The 26,820-nt window shown below is 46.1% G+C and overlaps 1 protein-coding gene across 5 annotated transcripts in view; it reads right to left on the reverse strand.

The window, feature by feature from the left end:
• The window catches only part of KLHL12 (kelch like family member 12), an 83,838-nt gene extending 60,705 nt beyond the window's left edge, over positions 1-23,133 (reverse strand). For 2 of the 5 annotated variants that reach the window (XM_034767764.1, XM_034767767.1), the window contains exons 1-3: positions 22,692-23,133; positions 12,834-12,987; positions 12,053-12,270 (exon numbers count right to left, since the gene is read on the reverse strand). In XM_034767764.1, the coding sequence (XP_034623655.1) occupies positions 12,053-12,270; positions 12,834-12,987; positions 22,692-22,874 (555 nt within the window). In that variant the 5' untranslated portion in view covers positions 22,875-23,133. Of the gene's footprint in view, positions 1-12,052; positions 12,271-12,833; positions 12,988-20,146; positions 20,304-21,947; positions 22,082-22,691 lie in introns of all 5 variants that reach the window. The other 3 variants (XM_034767766.1, XM_034767765.1, XM_034767763.1) reach the window with 3 other exon arrangements.
• Between the last annotated feature and the right edge of the window lie 3,687 nt (positions 23,134-26,820).

The raw sequence follows: 26,820 nt of genomic DNA on the forward strand, positions 1-26,820 counted from the left end.
CTCAGTTCCTTCTTGCCAGAACACTCCGACAGAGGGGAGTCGGGCAGGAATTGGAATGGACATGAGCAACACATCTCGAAGAACATCAATTACGAGAGGTAGGTAACCATTTTTTCTTCTTCGAGGGATTGCTCATGTGCATTCCAATAGGTGACTTCCAAGCAGTTTCCCTGGGGGAGGGGTTGGAGTTCACTTGGTTGCTGAGTGCAGGCCTGCCCTGCCAAAGGCTGCATCATCCCTCACTTGCTGGGTAATGGCGTGGTGTGACATGAAGGTATGGATGGAAGACCATGTTGCTGTCAGGAACGCTGTGGACTACACCTGTGCTCTCGTGGAGTGCGTCGTAAGCGGAGGGGCTGAAAGTTTTGCCAGGTCATAGCAAGTCCTGATACAGGACGTGATCCATGATGAAATGCGCTTGGACGAGATTGGGAGCCCCCTCATCCTTTCTGCGACTGCAATGAAGAGCTGCAGTGACATACGAAATGGCTTTGTCGCTCAATGTAGAATGCTAGGGCACGCCTAACATCCAGGGACTGGCACGTGCACTCTGTTACTGGCATGAGGCTTAGGGAAGACCGCAGGTAAAAATATGTCTTGATTCACATGAAACTGGGAGACTACCTTTGGCAGAAACACAGGGTGAGGGCACAGCTGCACCTTGTCTTTATAAAATACCGTATGGGGGGGGGCTCAGAAGTCAGCGCTCGGATATCCGCGCTCTGAGCTCAGATATCTTTCTGGCCGAGGTTATGACCACCAGAAAGCCCACCTTCCAGGAGAGGTAGGACAGAGGGCAGGTTGCCATGGGCTCAAAAGGGGGCCCCATGAGTGCGAATAGGACTAGGTTAAGATCCCACTGGGAAACGGGCCGTCGTACCTGGGGATAAAGTCTGTCTAAGCCCTTGATAAACCTGCCCACCATGGGATTACCGAAGACTGACCCACCCGCTGCCCCTAGGTGAAAAGCCGAAATGGAAGCAAGGTGTACCCTGAGAAATGATATTGCTAACCCCTGCTGCTTAAGGTATAACAGGTAGTCCAAAACAAGGGGAATTGACGCTAGCTGCGGTTCGGTTCCTCTTTGTCGAGACCAGATGGAAAAACGCTTCCACTTTGCCACGTACGTGGCTTGAGTGGAAGGTTTCCTACTTCCCAGCAGGATCTCCCTCACTGGGTCCGAACATTGAAGCTCAAGAGTTCAACCAATGGAGTTTCCACGCCAAGAGGTGGAGGGACTCCAGATTTCGGTGTTGCAGACAGCCGTGGTCCTGTGTGATTAGGATCGGGCATACAGGAAGCGCCGCTGGCCTATCCAGTGAGAGGTTCATCTACATGGTGAACCAGTGCTGGCGGGGCCACACTGGCGCTATGAGGATCAAGGAAGCCCCGCCCCGGCGAGTCTTGAGGAGGACATTGTGTATGAGAGGGAAGGGCGGGAACGCATACAGCAGGTGACTCAACCATGAAAAATGAAAGGCGTCCGCGATGGAGCCTGGGCTGTGGTTCAGGAAAGGACAGAACTGCTGGCACTTCCTGTTGCTCCGCGTTGTGAACAGGTCTATGTGGGGAGAGCCTGAGGGACCATTAGTGACCGTGAAATGAATGGCTGAGGCAATCGGCTAGTTCGTTTTGTGCTCCCTGAAGATGGGATGCCTCTAGGTGTATTGAGTGGGCGATACAAAAATCCTACAGCTCGAGGGCTTCCTGGCACAGGGGAGAGGAGCGAGCACCACCCTGTTGTTTATATAGAACATCGCTGCAGTGTTGTCCGTCAGCACCGACACACGTGCATCCTGCAGGCGGGCCTGAAACGCTTGGCATGCCAGACGAACCATCCTCAGCTCCCTCACATTGATATGCAGCGATAGTTCTGTGTGGGGTCATAGGCCTTGAGTTCTGATATTACCGATTCCGGTGCCGCTTCTGGTGCCGGCCGTGGACGGAGGGCCGACTCCATCAGGAGGAGTTTTCAAATGATAGTCCCGCTCTTAGTCCTGGGTTTGAAACTCCTGAAAATTGGGCACTTATCTGTCTCATGGCCTTCTCCTAGGCACTTGAGACAGGCAGCATGCGGATCGCCTGTGGGCATAGGTTTCGCACACTTCTCACATGCCTTAAACCCCTGAGACCAAGGCATGCCACGGTGCCTGAGGAAGCTAGAGTGGGACGGAAGCCCCCCAAAGTAAGTCCAACTAACTACAAACTACTATATAACGAACTAACAACTAAGAAAAGGGAACCACTAGATAGGCACTTGCGAATGAAAGAGACTGAGCTGCTCCAATGACCATCACTGGTGGTAAGAAGGAACTGAGCAGGCGGCGGGTCGGCAGGGACCTATATACGCTGCCATAAAGGCGCCATTCCAGGGGTCTCCACGGCCGACCCGACGGGTATCGCTAGGGGAAAAACCTTCCGACGATCATGCACGTGGCACACGCACACACCTATTGGAATGCACATGAGCAACCACTTGAAGAAGAACATATGCTCCTAGTGTAACTCTAAGGCTAAAGCAGCTAATACAGGGGTCTCAAAGTCCCGACCCACAGGCCATCTGTGGCCCGAGAACCTCCCCACTGCGGCCCATGGAAACTTTTTAAAAAGTTCTTTCATCCGGCCCTCGTGGCCCGGGGGGGGCAGGAGGGGAGTGGGCAGGAGAGATTCACAACATTGCTCCATCCTGATGTCATTCATCTCAGGCAGCTCGGCTCCCTGCAAGCGGTTCCCTATCCCTGCTGTTGCTGGTGGAGCCACGGAGGAGAGAACAATGCAGCCACGCTGCCGGCTGTCAGCTGCAGACGCCATTCCCCCTCCCCCCCCAGTTCCCATTGGCTGTGGAAGAGGGACAGAGATATCATCACTAGTCGCTGGGCAAGGTCAGCCATGGAGGCAGCGTCACTAATCGCCAGGCAGAGGCAGCCGGGGCAGCATGAGGCCAAGGGAGTGAGGAAAAAGGGTAGGAAACAGGCTGGGAGATGGCATGAACACAATCTTCAGTGACATCATTGGCCCGCTGGGAGGATTTGAGGACGGGCACTGGCCCTAAGGTAATTTGAGTTTGAGACCCCTGGGCTAATACAATCTGTGGATGCATAAACAGGGAAATCTTGCGTAGGAGTAGAATGGTTATTTTACCTCAATACTTGGCACTGATGTGACTGCTGCTGGAATACTGTGTCCAGTCTGGTGCCCACAGAAAGGAGGATACTGAAACTGAAGGGGGTTCAGATAAGAACCACAAGAATGATTAACGGATTAGGAAACATGCCTTACAATAATAGACTCAAGGAACTCAATCTATTTAGCTTAACAAAAAGAAGGTTAAGGAGTGACTTGATCACAGCCTGTAAGTACTTACATAGGTAACAAATAATGGGCTCTTCAATCTAGCAGAGAAAGAGATCAAGCCAATGGCTAGAAATTAAATGGCTATCCCTCCCCTGCAGATTGTGCTAGATGGGGGAGGGATAGCTCAGTGGTTTGAGCATTAGCCTGCTAAACCCAGGATTGTGAGTTCAATCCTTGAGGGGGCCATTTAGGGATCTGGGAAAAAAATATGTCTGGGAATTGGTCCTACTTTGAACAGGGGGTCGGACTAGATGACCTCCTGAGGTCCCTTCTAACTCTGGTATTCTATGAGTCTAAAAATTCAGACAGGAAATAAGGCATGTATTTTTCAACAGTCAGCATAATTAACCATCAGAACAATTTACCAGTGGTCATGGTGGATTCTCAATCACTGGCAATTTTTAAGTTGAGGTTGGATGTTTTTCTAAAAGATACTCACTAAGAATTTTTTGGGGGGAAGTTTTATGGCCTGTGTTATATACAAGGTCAGGCTAGACAATCACAATTCAGTTAATGTTAACAGCGAGTCAACTGGAGAGTGGCTTCTTTTAATTAAACCTCTTTCAGCACCATCCTGATCTGGTGACATAGTGCAATTTAGTTTCTCAGGTTGTTTCATCATCTCTGTCACGGACTCACCTTCACTATCTAACCAGTAATCAGCACTAACTTGGTCCTTCCTGTTTTTGCATTTCTACAAACAGGCAAACCTTGGGGACCCAGTCAGGGTTATTCCTCCACCCAAAGCACCCTTTGGGCAACAGCTATGCAGAGGAGACTCCTCCTCCACTGAGACCTACGTGGAACCACCCAGCCCCACAACCGTGTAGGTGTGGGGAAGACAGAAGTTCCAAGACAGTGCTGCTGACATCAGGGCCATCCTTAGGATTTATGGGGCACTATGTAGTATTAGTAAACTGGTGCCCCTATACCCGATGGCAGCCTGAGCTCACAGCCCGGGGAGGGAGTGGAAGGGAGACACAAGGCAGCAAGGATACAAAGCCACCCGGCCCGCCTCACGGTGGCGGAGAGTCAGTTCCCCCCAGAGAGCCCTGTACCCACTCCCTCATACAGAATGTGCGGCGCTAGCGCATTCGGCTCTGAATATGGCCCTTGCCTAACGGGACTGCAGTGCGCACTGGGTGTCCAGGAGCTGACCTGCTCTTACCTGCTGTCATTGGCTGGTGGCTGAAGCTGCAGCTCGGGGAGGCTAGCTCCTCAGCCCACTTCTGCCTGTGGCCCTGCCCATACTCCACTCTGGCTCTGCCTCCGATCCCGCCCCCACTCTGCCCAGGCCCCACCCTCTCCCCATTGTCTCCCTCCTCTCTTCCCTCCCCCTCCCCGCTCACCCCCTTCCAGCCAAATCTCTGAACCCAAATGAACAAAAAAAACACCACACTTCTGTAATTTCTTTCTAAAGAAAATGGGGCATGTTTTCCACTGCATGCCAGAAGGTGAAGACTGGATATGCAGAAGGTACTTAATTAAAAGCACTAAATTTGGGAATTAAAAATGTGAGTCACAGGTTTTTTTGATATACCCTGAAGTTTGTCAGAGATTTATTTACAAAAAACTTCGTAGTAAGGGTGAGTCAGCTGTCTTGCTGAATACAACATTAAATATTATGGAATACATGATGCAGCTCTTCTCTGTTTTACATTTTTTTCATCAGTATTTCTAAGCTGATTTTATATTTTAAATGTATTCTTAAGCCTTCATAAAGTAATCATTCCAGATTACTACATATTTAACTCACTGAAACAAAGACATTATTTTAAATTAATCAGTAACAGAGGTTTATTGAGTTCATAACAATGTTCATTGCTTTTAGAAAAAGGGAACACTAATTTACTTTGTGTGATCTCCATAACAATAAACATGTTTATGAAGTTTCACCAACTTTAAAAAATATATTTCCAAAGTTTTTTTTTTTTTTTTTTTTTACAAATATGTATTTTAGAGAAGAATGGTCTTTTGAAGGATTTATTTAAAAAAACTGTATGTCTGAAGATCTAAGCATTTAAGGCTAAAGATGATTGTGCATCTAAAAATCTATGCAAGGATTTTTTAGAGATGTGATTTTATAATCTTCACCAACTGTGACGTTATTGATATAAACTGGGACGGTATAGATCATTGTTGCAACCAAGGTCCTGTAGTGGCACCAAATCTTGTATAAAGGGGGTCAAATAAGGTGTCTAAGACAAGGTTATGGTTTTCTGGTTATGATTATGCTATCTGCATGCATGTATCGTTTTTGTATTTAAAGTTATAAGTACTGGCTCTACACTGTCTGTATTTCAAACTTGTGCTGTGCTTCTGGGTGACACCCCAGACAATTTGGCGTCAGCACTGCCTAGCCTGCTTGATGGCCCATTAAGGACCATCAGCTATACAACTGACCCATTGAGAGAAGGCAGATCCACCTTGTGACTCAGTAAAGCATGCAGGGACATGCCTATGGAAAACTCTTGAGTTTTTTCATGCCATGTGCTTGTTTTGGAACAAAGAAAGCAAAGGCTACAAAGCAAGAGACTATAAAAGGCTGCTGCATCTCCTCCATCTTGTCTTCAGTCCTGCTTCTTACTTCTGAAGGAACCTTGCTAGAAAATGAAGCTCTGAACAAAGGACTGAATGACCCATCCCAACTGTGGATGTACTCCAGAGACTTGATTTAAACCTGCAGTTTATTCCATCACTGCTACAAGCCTGAACCAAGAACTGTGTCATTACTGTATGTAATTGATTTCATTTAACCAATTCTAGCTCTCATCTATATTTCTTTCTTTTTATGAATAAACCTTTAGATTCTAAAGGATTGGCAACAGCGTGATTTGTGGGTAAGATCTGACTGGTATATTGACCTGGGTCTGGGGCATAGTCCTTTGGGATCAGGAGACCTCTCTCTTTTACTGGGGTATTGGTTTTCATAACCATTCATCCCCATAGTGAGTGGCACTGGTGGTGATACTGGGAAACTGGAGTGTCTAAGGGAATTGCTTGTATGACTTAAGGTTAGCCAGTGGGGTGTGACTGAAGTCCTCTCTGTTTGGCTGGTTTAGTGTGCCTTAGAGGTGAAGAATCACCAGCCTGGGGCTGTGACTGCCCTGTTCTAAGCAATTTGTCCTGAACTGATACTCTCAGCTGTGTCCCGCCAGAGGCAACGTTGTTACACCAACTCACTAATGAAATATTTTTAAAGCAAACTTTAAACTAAGGTCCTGTAGACTAAGATGTTCTGAGTAAATATTACAGTGATGCACAACTGTTTGTGTCAGTAAATTCTGAAACTGACAGTATATACTTAGGGGTTGGCAAATGCCTGTTAAATGGCCTCATTACCACTTGAATAGCTCTTTAACAGTTTCGATGTTGTGCTAATAGGTCTGGCAGGCTGGAAGGCTTTTTCACTTTTAAGTTACTAGCTCCCCTCTGGAGTAAGAGTCACGAGGGAGCAGCAGCCAGCTGTGGGAGCCTGCAGGTAGGGTCAGAACAGGGATAGGAAGAGGCTGGACACTAAGACCCAGTGTTGCCCCAAATTTCTACACAGCCGCATATGCCTAAGGACAGCCCAGGCTGACATGATAGTGGCTGCAGCAGGGACTCCTGATGTTATCAGACTGTTTCACAGCTTTACTGGGCAGTCTCTCCCCTCTGCTGATTGGCTGTTTGCTTCCCCCTCCCCCCCCATGGTCAATTCACCTCTGCCTCACTCTAGCCTCCTCCCTTCCCATCTCTCTCACACCATTTGCCTCTCTGTCTTCAGTGACTCTTCTCCCTCCTTTTCTGTTTCGCTTAAAATCTTCCCTCAAAAGAGTTTAAAAGATATTGTGGCATTACCATGCCGTTTGCCACCTGTCATTCTGCTGATGAGTTCTGCCACTCCCCCCACACCATGTTTGGTTTAGTTAGACTCTACGATCTTTAGGGCAGGGACTGTCTCTTAATCTTTGCCTGTGCAGTGCCCAGCACAATGAGGTCCCAATCTCAGCTGGGCTCTTTAAACATTAATTATGAATTTCCCGCAGTGGTGAATTTAAGCCAGCCCTTCAACGTTATTTTAATTCATTTTTTCATATTTAACTTTTCTTTGTTTTCTTTAATTATAATTTAAGGCCACAAAACCCACTGTAGAGTTCAAAATCTTTACTGGAGCAGGTGGGCCAGTCCTATACACAGTGAGAGGAGGCAGAGGCATCTGACACATTGGTCCAGTTAATGAAGAGTCATTTCACACAAATATTGCCCCTTTCAATCTTGTAACTGTTGGTATCAATGTATTAAGCTACATAAGTAAACCTTTCTATTAAAAGTAACACACACCAGAGTTTCTTACACAGGGGAATGTTTTACTTATTTTAACTTATGAAAAAGAATCCATTTTCCCACAAAACTTGAGACCAATTATTTGCCAGGTTTCAGGCAACCAATAAACCCTCAAAAAAATAAAGGCTAAGTTTTCAAGACTGTAAATCTGGTTCTAAATCCCTGAAGATCACAGATCCCCTATACACTCCTGCAGTTTACTGCTCATCTAGGTGGAAAAATCCCACATTCATGGGGATGGTGCATGCACTCCTAATGCTGCTGAGCAGCATACAACGAATGACTGATATACAGTTAGGTCTTTAATTTCTTTCTGAAATAAGACACTGGGCACCAACACAAATTGTTTTTGGAATGTCTGATAGCTCCTTCAGGAAATGGAGAAAAAGATGCTCTGCATAAGAACCAAAGAGAGCTCTCTAGGTCAACCAAAAATACTCGGTAGTAAATGCTATTAATTTATTTGCAGAAAATGCTCCTAACATGAAAGTCTCCACTGCTTTTGGAGCCAAAATAGCTGTAAGCTCTCCCCTCTGACCAGAGCTGATGTATACAACAGCAAACGTGAAGGAGGCTTGGAACTATTTTAAGTCAAAGTTGCAGAAACCACCTGTAACTTGCATCCCAAGCAATGGGGGGGGGGGGGGGGGACCCACAGGGAAGGGTTGCAGACCAAACATCTCAAACAGATTACTAAGAGAAAGTAGAAAGCCTACAAGGCATGGAAGAAGGGATGGATTAGCAAGGAAAGCTACCTCCTGGAAGTCTGGAAGTGTAGGAATAAAGTGGGAACTGCCAAAAGCCAAGCAGAGCTGGATCTTGCAAAGGAAATTAAAACCAATTATAAAAGGTTCTTTAGCCATATAAATAAAAAGAAAAACAACAAAAGAAGGGGGAATCCAGCATAAAAAGATTAAAGATAATCTAGGTATGGCCCAACACCTAAATGAATACTTTGCCTCAGTTTTCAATAAAGCTAATGGGGATTTTGGGGGGAGCGGCCAGGTGGCTAATGGCCACAAGGAAATGGAAGTAGAAATTACCACATATGAGGTGGAAGCCAAACTCAGACTGGTTAATGGGACCAAATTGGGAGGCCGGGATCATCTCCATCCAAGAATATTAAAGGAACTGGCACATGAAATTGAAAGCCCAGTTGCAAAGATTTTTAACAAATCCATAAACTCAGGATTCATACCTTATGACTAGGTAATTGCAACTATTGTACCTATATTTAAGAAAGGGGGGGGGGGGGGAAGTGATCTGGGGAAATACAAGCCCAGTAGTTTGACCTCAGTTGTAGGCAGAATGTTAGGACAAATTCTGAAAGACAGTGTAATTAAAGACAGAGATAAATGGTAATTTGTATAAAATACAACATGGTTTTACAAAAGGTAATAATAAAATAATAATATATGGAGATATACCTATCTCATAGAACTGGAAGTGACCCTGAAAGGTCATCAAGTCCAGCCCCCTGCCTTCACTAGCAGGACCAAGTACTGATTTTGCCCCAGATCCCTAAGTGGCCTCCTCAAGGATTGAACTCACGACCCTGGGTTTAAGTAGGCCAATGCTCAAACCACTGAGCTATCCCTCCCCTGCAGATTGTGCTAGACCCAACCTGATCTCTTTCTTTGACATAGGACTTTTAATCTAGACAAAGAAAAAGCAGTAGATCTAAGCTAACTGGATTTCAGTAAAGCATTTGATACAGTTCCATGTGGGTAATTCTTAGTTAAATTGGTGAAGATGAGGATTAATACAAGAATCAAAAGGTGGGTAAGAAACTGGTTAAAGGGGAAACTACAACAGGTCATACTGAAAAGTGACCTATCGGGCTGGAGAGAGAGTACAAGTGGAACATCTCAAGGATCAATCTTGGGACCAACCTTATTTATCATTTTCATTAATGACCTTGACACAAAAAGTGGAAGTGTACTAATAAATTTGGCAGATGACACAAAGTTGGAGGACCGGAATATCATACAAGATTTGGACAACCTTGAAGCTGAAGGAATAGAAATGGGATGAAATTTAATAGCGGAGGATGCAAGATCATGCATTTAGGGATTAATAACAGGAGTTTTTGCTAAAAGCTGAGGACTTATCAGTTGCAAGTGACAGAGCAGGAGAAAGACCTGGATGGACTGGTTAATCACAGTATCAGAGGGGTAGTCGTGTTAGTCTGAATCTGTAAAAAGCAACAGAGGGTCCTGTGGCACCTTTGAGACTAACAGAAGTATTGGGAGCATAAGCTTTCGTGGGTAAGTGACTTGCATCTGAAGAAGTGAGGTTCTTACCTGTGACGTTGTGCAGTCTATATGGTTTTATAAAAAACTTGATAATAAGTCAATATAATGNCGGGTGGCAGCTCCCAAGGGGGTTTCTGTGATCCAACCCGTCACAGTTCGTGGGTAAGTGACTTGCATCTGAAGAAGTGAGGTTCTTACCCACGAAAGCTTATGCTCCCAATACTTCTGTTAGTCTCAAAGGTGCCACAGGACCCTCTGTTGCTGGTTAATCACAGGCTGACTATGAACCACCAATGTGATGCAGCCATGAAAAAGGCTAACACAATCCTAGGATGCATCAGGTGAGACAGGGAAGTGTCATTGCCATTATACAAGACACTGGTGAGACCTCATCTGGAAAACTGTGTGCAATTCTGGTCTCCTATGTATAAGAAAGATGAATTCAAACTGGAACAGGTGCAGAGAAGGGCTACTAAGATGATCAGAGGAAAATAAAACCAACTTTATAAGAGGAGACTTAAGGAGGAAGGCAGAGGGAGATATAATTGCTATCAGAGGGATAACTTAACTCCTCTCTCTCCCTGGTGCTTAAGGCCCAATGATGGCACAAAAACAAAGGGATATACACTGCCCATCAACAAGTTTAGGCTTGAAACCAAGGTTTCTAACCATCAGAGGAGTGAAGTTCTGGAACAGCCTTCCAAGAAGAGTAGTGAGGGCAAAAACCTAACCTCTTTCAAGACTGAGGTTGATAAATTTATGTAGAGGATGGTACAATGAGGTAGCCTACAATGGCATAGGGACCATCTGCGACTGTTATTAACAAATATCTTCAGTAGCCAGAGATGGACACTAGATGGGGAAGGCTGAGAGTTATTACAAAGAATTATTTCCCAGGAGGCTGGTTGGTGGGTCTCACCCACATGCTCAGGGTCTACCTGATCACCATATTTGGGGTTGAGAAGGAATTCTTCCCCCCCCCCCCCCTCCCGGTCAAATTGGCAGTAACCCTGAGGGTTTTTTCACCTTCCTCTGTAGTGTGGGGCACAGGTCACTGGATGATTTGAGTAAGCGATGGATTCTCTGTAACTTGAAGTTTTTAAATCAAGATTTGAGGACTTCAGCCAGAGGTTATGGCCCTATTGCAGGTATGGATGGATGAGGATCTGTGGCCTGTGATGTGCAGGAAATCAGACTAGATGATCATAATGGTCCCTTCTGGCCTTAAAGACTATGAGCAAAGGGAGAGAAGGAGGAAGAGCTCGGTCTTCACATCCACAGAGGACGTTACCCAACATTGGGCTGGCCAAGCACACCTCACAAAATGCAGCTGGATTAAGAAGCTTTCAATTAATTTAAAATCACTATTTTATTAGTGATGCCTACAGAACAACAATACAAATGACAGGGTGTTTTTTAATTTGCTCTAAATTTATTCTGTTCCAGAACTTCTAAAGTTAATGTAAACCAGCTTCATAAGTGTCTGCTATGTTGGGGTATAGCTTCATGGTTTCACTTCCATGAATGTCAGTGAAACTAGAAGAGTGAGATATTTCCTGTCTGTACAGAACGCACTGGAGATGAAAGCAGAATCCACAAGCACTATCCTATCAACAATCAACACTGGCCTAAGCATAACCTGATGCCTAATAAATATATTCCACTGTAACTATTTTTGTTTTCACTGCAACTTTTAACCCAACTGATCACCAAGTGTCAAGCCCAGGCCAGCATTCACGATTTCTGTTCTATACCAAAGAGAAATATCTCCCATGGCTGTTGTGTCTTAGCCTTTCTCCTTGATTGTAACTAATCTGGTTCCAGTTTGTAGTACTGGTCTTTTCATAACAGTTAGTAACCAATAAAGTAACCAATGTTTCATTCTCCATGTCCCAATGACAGCTACCTTGCTGTAGAGGGGAGGTTACATTCTACCCATCAGTTTCAGAATATGCAGCTGATTCAGTAAGAAGTAGATGTCAGTAGAGCATTCAGAGCCTGCCTGAGATAACCAATGAGGGGGGAAAGGGAAGTGGGCGAGATATACCGTGATTTGCTTTTCTTTCAAGCAGTGTTTTGCTCTCACTGATTTGCACAACAGCTCCTGCTACCTTTACCTGAATTTCATCACATTTGATGAGCTTTTCCACCTCTTCCTGATTTAAGAGGATGAACTCTTCATGCTGAACCACCTCTGGGAAGTGTTTCTGGCTGAAGACCTCTGCTGCCTGCATTAGATCAACGCAGTTGTGTGTCTCAGCAAAATCTCGGATGCCCAAACAGTTTGATGGATCCAGCTGGCTTTCCAAGAACTCACAACAAGCCTGCTTCACACCTATGGAAATGAGATGAGTGAGTGAGCTCATGCACTTCTGCTATCCAATCACTGCTCTGGAAAGTAATTTAGAAAACCAAGCTCTAGTCTATATTGAAGTGTAAACCCCAAAGCCTTGCTTAGAGGTAAGCACACACAAAGGGGCATATAGGCAAACATTTCTTCAGGGACCAGGAAAAAAATAAAGCAACAGACTGTATGTTTAGGCCACTGACTATTTATACATATTAAAAATAACTTGACAGATATAGGAGAGACTCAAAAGGAAGCCTTACACAGCTATAAGACCGGAGAGTGGGAGATGCCCTGGGACACTTATTTGTTTTATCACCATATCTCCATGAGGTTCAAACTCTCTTATCAGTGAGAACAGAGTACACGCAGCAGCACATTTGACAAACAGGTATTATGCAATTTCAAGACAAAAAGACTTGGGTCTGGAAACAGCCCAGCAGCCTTCTGCATTCTGCAATCTTTCCTTTACTTACAAAGACATTCCAGAGCTCTAAACAGCATCAACTTATTCTATTCATCAACTGCATGGTTAATTGGTTTGCAATTACCTTTCAGCTGAAGCAGACATGCTGCTGGGAGCAATTCCTGGACATTTTCTACTGTCACATGAACCGTTTCTGTATACACAAAGTCCAGCAGGATTTCCATAGTAGAGGCTGTCAACCCTTGGATATCCACATATGGTTTATCTTTTTCTGAAAGCTACAAATTAAAAGTAAGGGAGATAATGGTTTATTTTCCAGAGGTCAGACAAAAAACCCAATGATGGCTCTTAAAAGTTGTCCTTTCAGAGTACTCTGCCTTTTCAGTGCATGTAAAAAAGGAAAAGATAAAAATGAAGGAATTCCCTTGGCAAATTCAGCATGTGTGCGTGCACACACACACACACACGTGTGTAGAGGAGACAGTATTTCTTGTGTGTAGAACAGGGGTCGGCAACCTTTCAGAAGTGGTGTGCCCAGTCTTCATTTATTCACTCTAATTTAAGGTTTCATGTGCCAGTAATACATTTTAACGTTTCTAGAAGGTCTCTTTCTATAAGTCTATAATATATAACTAAACTATTGTTGTATGTAAAGTAAATAAGGTTTTTAAAATGTTTAAGCAGCTTATTTAAAAATAAATTAAAATGCAGAGCCTCCCACATCGGTGGCCAGGACCAGAGCAGCGTGAGTGCCACTGAAAATCAGCTTGCGTGCCGCCTTCGGTACACCTGCCATAGGTTGCCTACCCCTGGTGTAGAAGGATGCCTCAGGAAAACTGTATTTTGGAAGAAGCCAGATGAGATTTGACACAACAGAAGCTTAATGGGTGGTATTTAACCTAAGATGAATGGCAGACTCACTATCACCACCTTGTATAGGCGCAGACTCCGTGGGTGCTCCAGGGCTCAAGCACCCATGGACAAAAATAGGGCAGTGCTCAGCACCCACTATCCACAGTGGTTGCACCCTGGTGCTGGCCACCTGATCAACTATTTGGTGAGCACTCGGGGGAGGGGGCAGAGAGGAGGGACCGGTGGGTGGGCAGGCGGGGGGGGGGGCTTTAGGGGCAGAGAGGAGGGAGCAGCGAGCAGGCAAGGGGCCTTAGGGGAGGGGCAGAAAGAGGTGGAGCGAGGGCAGTGCCTTGGGAGAAGAGGCCAAGCGAGAGTGGGGCCTTGGGGTGGAGCACCCACCAGGAAAAATAAAAGTCAGCATCTGTGTCATTTGATATGCAGAAGTGAGGAGGGAAGGAGAGTTCCCCCGCCAACTCTTCACCTTGGACTGGCTGCCTGACACATTATGGGTTGTGTGGAGCAGCCATCTCACGCCTGTCTTTATAATCACACCACAAAAAATTCCATTAAGCCAGAGTTAAGATTGACGGGACAAATCAGTAATTTAAGGATAAAAATCCTTTCAAGAACTTCGTCGTTCTATTAAAAAGCCAGGAATTTCAGAGCCAAGGTTAAATTTACATGAAAAATATGAAAATAGAGAAATGCACAGTTAAGGTACCCAATCAATCTTAACTCTGGCCCACTTTGCAATGCCAACCTTCCATCTTCCTTTTGTTATTTTGTAAGATGTGCTATTTTGGATCAAATACTTTTTCTAAGGGCTTTAAAGGATTCATCAAATATAGACATATTAAATTCCAAGAAGCCACAGTACTTATATATGTGCAGATGAAATACACCTTTATCCCAATATAACGCTGTCCTCAGGATCCAAAAAAAAATCTTATCACGTTATAGGTGAAACCACGTTATATTGAACTTGCTTTGATCCGCCAGAGCGCGCAGCCCTCCCCCCCCCCCCCCCCCGGGGCACTGCTTTACCGCATTATATCCAAATTCGTGTTATATCGGGGTAGAGGTGTACTGAAATTGTGCTTCACAGATATCAGTTTATAATTGGTTTCAGGTCTCTATTGTAAACCTGCTGACTCTGTTTCTAATGACTCTTGGATAATTGGCTAGCATACAGAACCACAAAGCCTGCTCCTGCAAGCTGTTGAGGATCTCCTGTCAGTATGCACAGGCCTTTAATGAGGTCTTCAGGATGTGACTTATGAAGTAGATTTTTTTCCCCCTGAAGCCTGTATATGGCTAAAGGTGGCAGGGTCAGCACTAGACGAGTATGATTCAGAGAAAAGCACTTGAGCTTCTCTTGTAAAAAATGAGATTAAATGGTTACGGATAAGGATTCAATGAGGAAGGATTGTTGCTTGGCCATGGAACTGCCAGAGTTGAAGAAGAAAATAATAATCCAGTAGTGGAGGAAATCAGTGCAGTCCTGGGCCTTCCTATGAAGGTGCAGGCAACACAGGAGTGGAGGAAACAGACTGAGCCAGTGCCGTGGGTTACTGGGATGCACTTTACAATAGAAGAGAGGGGAACAGGAGTCAAAGGTGATGGAGAAAGCAGAATGAGGGTGCAAAAGAAAGTGGGTAAGAAGAGTGTAAGACGACAATAGCCTGAGGATTGCAGAGAAGTGGAATGTAGAAGGTGAGTGGACCATATACAATGAGACTCAGTGGCAATCTGAGAGAGAGGATTCATAAAACTTAAGGCCAGATGGAACCACTAAAATAATTTACTCTGACCTCCTGCAGAGGCCAGGCCAGAGAATTTCACCCAGTGATTCCCACATCATAGAATATCAGGGTTGGAAGGGATCTCAGGAAGTCATCTAGTCCAATCCCCCGCTCAAAGCAGGACCAACACCAACTAAATCATCCCAGCCAAGGCTTAGTGAGCCGGGCCTTAAAAACCTCTAAGGAGGGAGATTCCACCACCTCCCTAGGTAACCCATTCCAGTGCTTCACCAGCCTCCTAGTGAAATAGTGTTTCCTAATATCCAACCTAGACCTCCCCCACTGCAACTTGAGACCACTGCTCCTTCCTCTGTCATCTGCCACCACTGAGAACAACCTAGCTCCGTCCCCTTCAGGTAGTTGAAGGCTGCTATCAAATCCCCCCTCACTCTTCTCTTCTGCAGACTAAATAACCCCAGTTCCCTCAGCCTCTCCTCGTAAGTCATGTGCCCCAGCACCCTAATCATTTTTGTTGCCCTCCGCTGAACTCTCTCCAATTTGTCCACATCCCTTCTGTAGTGGGGGGACCAAAACTGGGCACAATACTCCAGGTGTGGCCTCATCAGTGCCCAACAGAAGGGAATAATCACTTCTGTCAATCTGCTGGCAATGCTCCTACTAATACAGCCCAATATGCCGTTGATCTTCTTGGCAACAAGGGCACACTGCTGACTCATATCCAGCTTCTCGTCCACTGTAATTCGCAGGTCCTTCTATGCAGAACTACTGCTTAGCCATTCGGTCCCCAGCCTGTAGCGGTGCATAGGATTCTTCCTTCCTAAGTGCAGGACTTCAAGCTCATAACTTCTGGTGAGTTACAGCATGTCTTTTAGAAACAGACATCCATTCCTGATTTAGAGACTCCTGTAGACCAATCTCTGATAATTTTCATATGACTTTACATTGTGCCTCTTCATATAACCTTGTGGTGGATCTACCCATGTGTGACCTCTGTTTTCATGGAACTTTGTATCAAAGCCTCATTTAGAAACTTTGCATTGCCCTTGGTATAATATTATAGCCCCTAAGGATAGAATAAGATAGAAGAAAATTTTTTTTGCTAGCAGTAAAACAAGAGATCTCCCCCCCCCCACTCTTAATCAATTGCCCTGTTAAATAAATGAGGTGTGGATAAGCAAGGCATGAAAGGCAGCACCTCCAGACAGCCTCAACTGTTGGAGAGGGGCTGGGAGCCAGACCCAAGGACAATAAAACGTGTCAAGTGGGCTCATTAAAAACAAGCAGACATACCTAGGGCCTCGGGGGTTAGAAGCAAGCACCTTCTTTTGGAAACACCCTCTTTGCAGCATTGGGACAACACTCAAAAGAAAGCGGCACAAAGGACCAATAGACACAAACACAGAGTTTAAATCTAGTATAGATTTGCATAAGAGAAAAGCTGCTATAAAAGTGAGGTGTCTTGCAGAGGACCCCGGGTCTCGTCTTGTCAACATGGGAGCATCAATCCGGATCGGCAGAAGCCCGGCTCCACCCCCTCCCCCATCTAACTCACCTGGCCAGTGAAGTTAAGGGGAGCAACTAATTGGTAACAACAAGACGGAGTGTGTTTGTGTGTGTGTGTAAGTGTAAGTGTAATATATTATATGCATATAATACAGTGTTAATAAATACATGTATTGCTGATAAATGTGGCGTTTTGCCTTATTCCCCCTGAAAAGATCCTGTGCAGTACTTTAAGTACAACACTCCAAGAGATGGAGAATCCAGCATGTCCCTAGGTAAGTTAGCTACACTATTAAAAATGTTTTCGGATAATGAGTCCCCATTTAGTTACTTTTTGAGATCTGTCAAATGGATTATAAGTTAGCCAACTAACATCTTACTGTGCATTTTTTTCCAATAATGCTTTTACTTTCTGCCTTATCAATTGTCTGCACTGCATAACTGCTAATTTACTACTATCAAATCACTATCATCAACTTTCTCTTTTTCCATTTGATAAAATTGCTGCTTTCACGTCCCTTCTTTACCAGGACAGATTTTTCTGACTGAAGCCGCCTTTGGATACAGAGAAATCAAGAAGGAACAGTTTTTTTAGTGAAAACAAAATCAGATGAGTGGCCATTTTGGTAAGTGAGCAAGCTATATCATGGTTTAAAATCATAAGACAGGAGAACAAGAAGTCAGGTGTGTGTAGGGGGGAGGGTATCAATGTGGAGATTGAGGTCATCAAGGATGAGGATGGGAAACTGAGAAGAGTGGAAGAGGGAAAGCCAAACATGAAAATCTGAAGATGGTGCTGAGGGAGTGTTGGGGCAGCAGGAGACAGCTGTTTGGATAAAGAAGAGAGAGTATAGTTGGAGGGAATGTTGCTCAAAAAAAACAACCATTCCCCTTCTGCTCCTGAGGAGAGTGCAGGAATGGAGCTGCACTTGGGCCAACGGCTTTGGAGAATCAAAGCACACGCCCCTCTCCCCAGAGAGCTAGACAGAGTTGTCAACCACGCATAAGGCCAATTTTTAGTCTTGTTGGGGGCTGAGGAACAGAATAAGGACTGAAGGATGTCCCTGAAGAGCCCCACCCAAAGCTCATGAAAAGGAGGAAGGAGTGACTCTCCCATCTTGTGACCTCGCTGTCCCCAAGCGCTATACTTTCCCTATACCTCTCCAACTTCTGTAAACATCCTGAAATATGCAGGAAGTAAATATCTTAGCAGGTCTGCTGAGGATGGTATAGGTACAGGAAGCAAAGGAGGAGACAGGATCTGAAGGGGGACTAGGGATGCCAGGAAAGTGACCCAAGGGGCAAAGTCTGCTCCCCGCACTCATTTTCCTGGGCTTCACACAGTGCATACAGGTGTCCTGAGGAACAAAGAACCCATCCCTGCTCAGCTACCTCCTCTGCCTTCTGGGCTGGCACGTGAAGCTCCTATTTAAATTCTTAGCTTTTTACATACCTAAGTTTTGGATCTGGACATCAACTTTTAAACTAGATGAGACCAGAAAATTAAGCATGCATGCTCTCTGTCTCATCTTTTCTTGAAACTAAGTGCCAAAACACACAAACGTTTCAGATTCTGAATAGCTCCTGTATTTAGAATAGTTAGGAAACACCCTTGGTCCAATCCACTTTAAATCTGGTAGAAAAATTCTTCCTTGGCCCCAAACCAAATCTACCAATTTTGAAGCCTCTGCTTGTGGACTAGAAAGTAGGGCAGTTGGGGAAAGCTGGGCTCTGAGATACTCACTAGCAACTTTAATCATGAGAAGGTAGCAACAGCTAGTATTTCATAACACACTGGCAGTAATTCAATGCCCAGATATCAAGAACAGCACCTACAATCTGCATGAACTATACCGCCTGTCTATGTGGTTATCAGGTGGGATTTTTATTCAAGGACATCCAAACTCTGCTTCATTTTGGCTCTTTCAATACCACAAAAACATTTAGCTTGCTTGTAAATGACCTTCCATAAGAGAGATTATAAGCCACTGCATCACCGCGATTCCTTCTGCCTCAATGCCCTGTTGAATGAAGACCCTTAAGACATTCAGTGTGAGAAGCTGACCTTGCTTTATAAATCTGTATATTTTGGAATCATTTATTTCTTGAGAATGTTCTGCCTTAGCCTCCATTCACCAGCCCAAGCAGCAAACAGTGCTATGAAATCAGAGTGCATGCATCTAGGATGAAAGTCTCATCTCCATTAATGAATCTATAGGTAGTTTGAAATTAGACTGGGTATCTGAGGGGACCCTACCATCATTTTTCCATTATCACCATTTAATATGACCAAGAACGAACCTAATAATATTGAACACATTATACTGAACACATACTGGATTCAGTTATTGTCTACACACAAGAGCACCGCAAATGATATTCAGACAATTGCTAAGAGAATGGAATGAGATTTGGTAAGTTTCTCTTTAGTATAAATGTAGTGCTGTTAAATGACCTAATGTAGCTCTATATCTTGGAAATATTTAAGATCATTTACCTCATATTTACTATCAAGTGCATTCGCTTAATTCTGCTCATCCAGCACCAATTAGGGTGACAAGGGACTAAGATTAGAATTTTTACTATCCTAATTCAGGCAATAAACCAAAAACCCATGCTTTCCTGAATGCATTAGGAAGGTCTAGGAAAGCACATCTCAATATGGTTTAGTGCTATTAGAAAAGGTTCACGGAGTTATAAGCCTTTAGCAACATCAATGGTTTGCGCCTAGGATACCTAAAAGATCACTTAAGCTCCTAGACTAGGACTGCAGGCAGCTCCATTTCTCAGGCACAATGCTGCTCTCCCCCAGGGGTACTGCTCATCCTGTACAGGAGACAGAGCTTTCTTAAGGCAAGCCCAAGATCATTGAACCAAAAGCATCACCACCTTCTGCTCTGACTGCAAGGCTTTCTTCCACCTTGCCTTTGCTGATATAGACACACAGGACACATTAAATGATTAAAAAAAAACCAAACAAAAAACTAGAATTTCATCTTGGAGAGAAAAAAGAAACATGACAATTGCTAGTCCTGTGGCTTAATGCACTATTGGAAAGTGCTCATACTACAGTGATGATGCCCATATAAAAATCTGAACAGATTCAAAAGTAATTTATTTTCAAAATGAGAAGGATGTTTCTATGTGTTGTTTATATCGGACAAAACAGTTTCTAGAGAGGACTTTTGCTAATCATTGAAACCATCCGGGCTTTTCAGGATCGGAGCCAGTGATCAGCTCTTAGAGCATCCTGGGATGTTGCGATAGACTCCTCAGAGACAGAAGTCCCAGTGCAAAACCAGGAAGTAGAGGTACATACATGCTGAAACCGCCCCTCAGTTTTCACAATGAGGAACAACTCTGAAGTTAAAACTGAAGGGTTGTTTTAGCTTCCTCACTCCACTCAGCACAGAGGCAGCGAAAAAGTGCTGTCAACAGCCAGGGATTCAACAGTTGATCAGTGGCTTCTCCTCCTCCTGTAAAGCAGAAAGGGAGAAAAATTAACATAAAAACAGGTATTTAAAATGTTTAAAGTAAATATTAAAGTCAGGGAGAAGAAGGAAACTAGACAGAAGCATGGCCTGTGATTCTAAATTTGGATATTAGAGACAAAGGTGGGTGAGGTAGTATATTTTATTGGACCAAATTCTGTTGGTGAAAGGAAATAAGCTTTCAAGCTTACACAGAGCTCTTCTTCGGTCTGGAAAAGGTACTCAGAGTGCCACAGCTTAAGACAAGATGGAACATATTGTTAAGGAAAGGAGTTAACATGTTACAAGAGACCATTCAAGGTGAAGTGAACAGTTAACACCTCGCAGTGGTAGGACAAAAGAAGGTTAGTGGATTACAGATTGGATTTAAAGCTCATTACAACGTCTTTATTGAGTTCATGATTTTTACTATCTAACAAAATTATGAATGTAAGCTCCCAGGCTCATCTTTTGAAGATGTTGTGCAGGTTTCTTCTGAGAGGTCAGGTATGGAATGATCATTTTGTGAAGTGTCCACCCATGAGTAATATGGTGTTTTTGTATTCTCATTTTTCTGTGGCCAGGTCCACACTACAAATTTATATTGGTATAACTATGAAAAATCCACACCCCATGAGCAACGTAGTTATACTGACTTAACCCCTGATGTAGGCAGCGCTATGTCGGCAGGATAGTTTCTCCCATCAACATAGCTTCCACCTCGCAGAGGTGGATTAACTACACCGATGGGAGCAGCTCTCCTGTCAGCATAGAAATGTCTCCACTTAACTGCTACAGCGGCGCAACTGCACCGATGCAGCATTTTAAGTGTAGACCTGCCCTGTAAGAGTTCATTTGAGAGTGATTGTTTCATTTCACCCACATAGTTATTGGGGTATTTAGGATATGTCTTCACAGTAATTAGACACTTGCAGCTGGCCAGTACCAGCTGACTTGGGCTCGTGGGCCTCAGGCTAAGGTGCTGTTTTACTACAGTGTAGATGGTCCAGCATGGGTTTCAGCCTTACAAGGTTCTAGAGGCCGGGCTCCAGCCTAAACATTTACACTGCAATTAAACAGCCCCTTAGCCCAAGGCCCATGAGCTCAAATCAGCTGGCACAGGCCAGCCGTGGGTTTTTAACTGCAGTGTAGACATACCCTTAATATGCTGGATGAGGTATACCACATGTTGTGATAGGCATGTGTAGGACCCATGGATCTTGAAAGGTGTGTTGTGGGGGTCATGGAGAAATGGTTTCAGCCTAGTTCCTAATGCACACTAATCACTGCTGCCATTGGCCCTTATTGGCAGTCTCAGCAGAGGTCCCAAGGACTGACTGTGCTACTGCTAGGTGTGCTTCCTCGGAAAAGGGCTAAATTTCACTGAGAGGGAGTTAGTGGCCGGTGTATGCGGAAGTTTGTATTGCTTGCTGCCCATGTTGTGACTACTGTTGGATAGAGAGCTTCAATCTCCAGAAAAGCGAATCCTGCATATTTACCAGCAATAAGTTCACTCCAGTTTTTTTAAAATCACATATTCATCTACACAAACACTGCATAAAAGCCAGCTAAGGTTGCTGAAGAACAACAAGGCAAAATTGAAAATTGTGAAAATGAGGAAACATAAGGTAAAGGCATATATCTATTTACATCTTTTGCTAAGATCTGGGGAGAAATGGTATCTCCAGAAAGGACTACAGGCATTGTAGGGAGACAGAATCTCAGTTTGCTTCAGCATGTTCTCTCCATACCAACTCGGAGGCTACTAGAAAGGCTTCTCTTCTCTGATAAGAAGAGACAACAGAAATGTATCTTTTACAAACTCAGTTCCACAATCCCTTACTGCCCCTTTCATGTTTTTTTTTCCTATTTGCTACAGCATTAAGTTTGAATCAAAGCCACAGACAGCACCTCCTATTTAACAACCTGAACCAAACAGTGAACTGCAGCTCAGCCAGACATTATTGCCTTTCCGCATTTTGCAAAGAAAGAATGTGCAATTAGTGTAAATCATTATCAAATATTATGAAGAAGAGCCTGGTCCAGTGGATAGGGCACTAGACCTGGAGCTCAGGGCTATGGTTCTGCCACTGACCTGTTGTAGGACCTTGAACCAATTCCCTCTCTTGTCTGTACCTCTCCCCTCCCAACCATTTCTCAGTCTTCTCTATGACAGGCTGTAAGCTCTTAGGGACAAGAACTGTCTCTGGCTGCACTCGGGACAAGAGGGCCTAAGAGCCACCATGGCAGTGCACCGGGGAATGCTCCCAGCAAAAGCTTTGAGCCCTCAGGAGTTTGACAAAAACCCTACACAGCCATCCTGGGGGTCGGCACGAGAGCGCGTTGGTCAAGACACCTGCCAGCGCTGGGCGCAGCTTGCTGCCCCCACCCTACCTCGCTAGTGAACATGGCGCAGAAGTAGTCGCTGCAGGCCGCCAGCACAATGCGGTGCGCGGCGAAGTCTTTCTGCTCCACGCGCAGAGTCACGTCGCAGAGCGTGCTGCTCTTCCGCAGGGCGTTCATGGCGTTCAGGATGGACTTGGCGTGGGAGTTGGTCATGATGTCCTTGGGGGCCATGGCGGCGCGGGAGGGGCGCAGCTCCCGGGCGCCTGGCCGGGGCTTACCCAGCACTGGGGGCGCCCGGGAGAGTCACGGCGGCACCCGGGCCGGGCGGCGCGGCTGAGGGGACCCCTGCGCGCGGACGCTGGAGCGGGGCCCGATCCCACTAGACGGAACAGCTGCGGGGAGCCACGGGGGGGGGGGGGGGGCGGCAGCAGCGCACCCGAAGCTGCTCGGCAGGGCCCGGCCGCCTCCGCCGCGCCAACCGCCAGCTCTAGGCTCCGCCCCGCGGCACCACCAGGCGCACGCTGGTGACGTGGCCCAGCGCAGACCCCGCCCTTCGTTACCCAGCAACGGAACCCTCTCCTGTTGCCCAGCAACAGAACCCTGTACCCGAGCCCTGGAGGCTGTGTGCGCCCGCCCACCTCCCAGGATTTCCAATAAGGCCTCTGCTCCACACCGCGTTGCGTGGGATCGTTCGGACCCGGGAGCAAGAGCCTTGCAAGAGCTGCGGGGCGTGCGTGGGGGTAAAATGACCCCGCTCTGCACACTGGGCAATCCACGGGAAGGAGCACGTTTGTAGCAGGAAACCAGCTTACTTTGTAAGCTGCGGGTCACTGCGTGGGGCCCGAACCCCACTATGCTGTCAGCTGCAGTGTTACTACATGGGATGCAAATCCTTTTACGCTGTACACTGCACTGATACCATGCATGGTGCAATTACGCTATAAGGTGTAGCATTATCCTATGCAATGCAATCGTGTCACACACTGTGCAGGCCATTGCATTATATACTGCAATGTTACCCTGTACAAATCATGTTACATTGTAAGCTGAAGTATTACCCCCATGTGGTGCAAACACTGTCAACTGTAGTGTTACCTAGGGTTACCATATTTCAGCAAGCAAAAGAGAGGATGGGAGGAGCCCCGCCCTAGTCCCGCCCCTGCCTCACCCACTTCCCACCCCCCTCAGAACCCCCAACCCTCCCTCCGCTCCTTGTCCCCTGACTGCCCCCTCCTGGGACCCCTGCCCCTAACTGCCCCCCCAAGACTTCATCCCCTACCTAAGCCTCCGTGCCTCTTGTCCCCTGACTGCCCCCTCCTGAGACCCTCCCCTCATCCTAACTGGCCACCTAAGACCCTACCTGTACCCTGATTGCCCCAACCCTTATCCACACCCCCACCCCCAGACAGACCCCTGGGACTCCCACGCCCCATCCAACCACTCCCCACCCCCTGACAGCCTCCCCCCCGAACTCCCGATCCATCTAAACCCCTCTGCTCCCTGTCCCCTGACTGCTCCGATCCCACTCCTGCCCCCTGAAAGCCCCCCCCCACCCACCAAACCCCACCCCCCCCCCCCTGCCCCTCCCCGCACCCCCCCCCGCACCCCCCGCCCGCCCCCCCACCCCCGCCCCCCCCGCNCTCCTTGTCCCCTGACTGCCCCCTCCTGGGACCCCTGCTCCTAACTGCCCTCCAGAACCCCACCCCCTACCTAAGCCTCCCTGTTCCTTATCCCCTAACTGCCCCCTCCTAAGACCCCCCAAAACTGCCCCACAGGACCCTACCCCCTACATGTACCCTGACTGCCCAAAACCTTATCCACACACCTCCCAGAAAGCCCCCCCCAAACTCCCAACCCCCCCCCGTCTCTTGACTGCCCCCTCCAGAACCTCCCTGCCCCTTCTCCGACCCCCTGGCTCCCTTGTCGTTGGCCTTCGGTTCGCCTAAGGTCTCTCTGGGAGCTTGCTGAGTCTGAGCCGTTCTCCCGGCACGCTGGGCAGCAGTGCGGGAGGAGCTCCAGACTGCCGGAGGCGAATGCAGGGAGGGGGGAGGGAGGGAGTGAGCTATGCTGCAGGGGGAGGAGGGACTCTCTCTCGCTGTCGGAGCCACATGTAAATGGCACCATCCGGCTCCCCTGTTAGCCGCGCGTGCTCTGCACGGGGGGGGGGGGGGAGGGAAGTCCGGACATTAACAAATTCCCCCCGGATGCTATTTTTAGTTCAAAAATCCGGACATGTCCGGGGGAATCCGGACGAATGGTAACCCTAGTGTTACCACCCTCTCCCATGTGGTGCATATCCTGTTAACACTATAAGGTGTGGTGTTACACCCCATGTGGTGCAAACCCTGTTACATTCAGGAGTGGCGCCAGGGTTTTTGGCGTCCTAGGCGGGGGTCCTTACACGCTCCCGGTTGTCGTCGGCAATTCTGCGGCGGGGAGGTCCTTCCGCGCTCCCAGTCGTCGTTGGCAATTCTGCGGCGGGGGGGTCCTTCCCAGGAAGTTCCCCTGGGATGAGGCCTGCTGGCAGGGCAGTGTGTCTGAGCAGTGTGCCCTGCTACTGCCTTGCAGATAGAGGATTCCATTCATCGGGGTCATTAAAGAGATGCCATTCACCAACATTAAATCTACCCACCATTTGTTTTATACTTCAGTATATGATCATGCAAATTATCTCCACATATGGAAATTATCATATTGAATAATTTGCATAAAATGATTGGGCAACAGGAAGCTGGTCCTTATTCTCCATTGCACTAGATACCAAGCTCTGTTTCCTAGGAGACTCTGGAGAAGGAAGATCATCTTTCCATGCTAATGCCCAGAGCAAAATGTTCATGGAAATCCATCCAGAAAATATACCATAAATAAAACGATTCAATTCCATTATGAGTTCGTTGGCATCAATGTCTCCCATTTTTCTTTCAAAATTTTTGCTGTGATTCTCCAGTTCATTTTCTCTGTGACACTGCTTCAGGCTGTTAGCATTGTACAGAAATCCAAACAACTTATACCACTCCACAAGTTGGTCAAATCGCGACGAAACAGAAGATATGGCCTGATCAGTGAGAACAAGAAAGAACTGCGATTTGAATTGTTCTTCGGCAGAAAGACAACTCAAATCATCAGCACATTCGTAATCAAACATTCTCTTCTTACGTCGCACCCTGGTTTCTGGAAACACCTGCTCAATAACCATATGCTCTGCTATTTCACGTGCATTTGTGACCACAGAGATATATCCTGTATTTCGATAGTCTTCCAAAAACTTCTTTGTAGCACCGACTTCTGTCTGCAGTACGTCAATTGACTCATCTGGTGACTGAATTAATTTGCTGGTTTTATTGACGTGAAATAGTATACCGTACCACGTGTACACAGTCAGAACAAAAGGCCACGTAGTAACATGGTCTAAAAGCACACCGGCTTGTGTTGCTGTATTGCCATCTTTCTTTTCGAGCGCATATTCTCGCAAAGATGACAAAGCATTGCACAATTCTTCAAGGTGATAATGCAATGGCTTCACAGCATCAATTCTCGACTCCCAACGAGTGTCTGATAACCCTTTAACAGATATTGGCCTATGTTCTTGAAGTATATCCCAATGTGAAGTTGAAGAAGAAAAGATAACGTATATTCTGTTAATCAGACCAAAAAAGTCAACGGCATATTTCGATGACTTTGCCGCATCTGAGATCACAAGATTCCAAGTGTGAGCTCCACATGGTACATACAAGGCACGGTCATTTATTTCTAGCATGTGGGCTTGAACTCCTTTATTCTTTCCTCTCATATTTGCGCCGTTATCATAAGCTTGGCCTCTCATGTCAGCAATGTCTATTCCCAAGTTGTTTGCCTTTTCAAGAAACGCTTCCAATAAGCCCTCGCCAGTTGTATCATGAACATTAAGAAAACCAACAAACGCTTCACGAATATTGACACCATCTTCACCGTTGCATTCACCAAAGCGTAACACCACAGACATTTGTTCTTCATGTGACACGTCGGGAGTACAGTCCAAAATAACTGAATAATATTTCGCTTTTTTAAGCTGCGCTATGTTGGCCTCTTGAATGTTACTGGCAACAAGTTAAATCAGCTCGTTTTGGATCTGTGGACTGAGGAACTGAACATGTGTCTCTGCCTTCTTAATCCTCTGTAAAAGTTCGCTGAGGACAGT

The sequence above is a fragment of the Trachemys scripta genome, chromosome 4 (genome assembly GCF_013100865.1).
Source record: "Trachemys scripta elegans isolate TJP31775 chromosome 4, CAS_Tse_1.0, whole genome shotgun sequence".
NCBI classification, from domain to species: Eukaryota; Metazoa; Chordata; order Testudines; family Emydidae; genus Trachemys; species Trachemys scripta.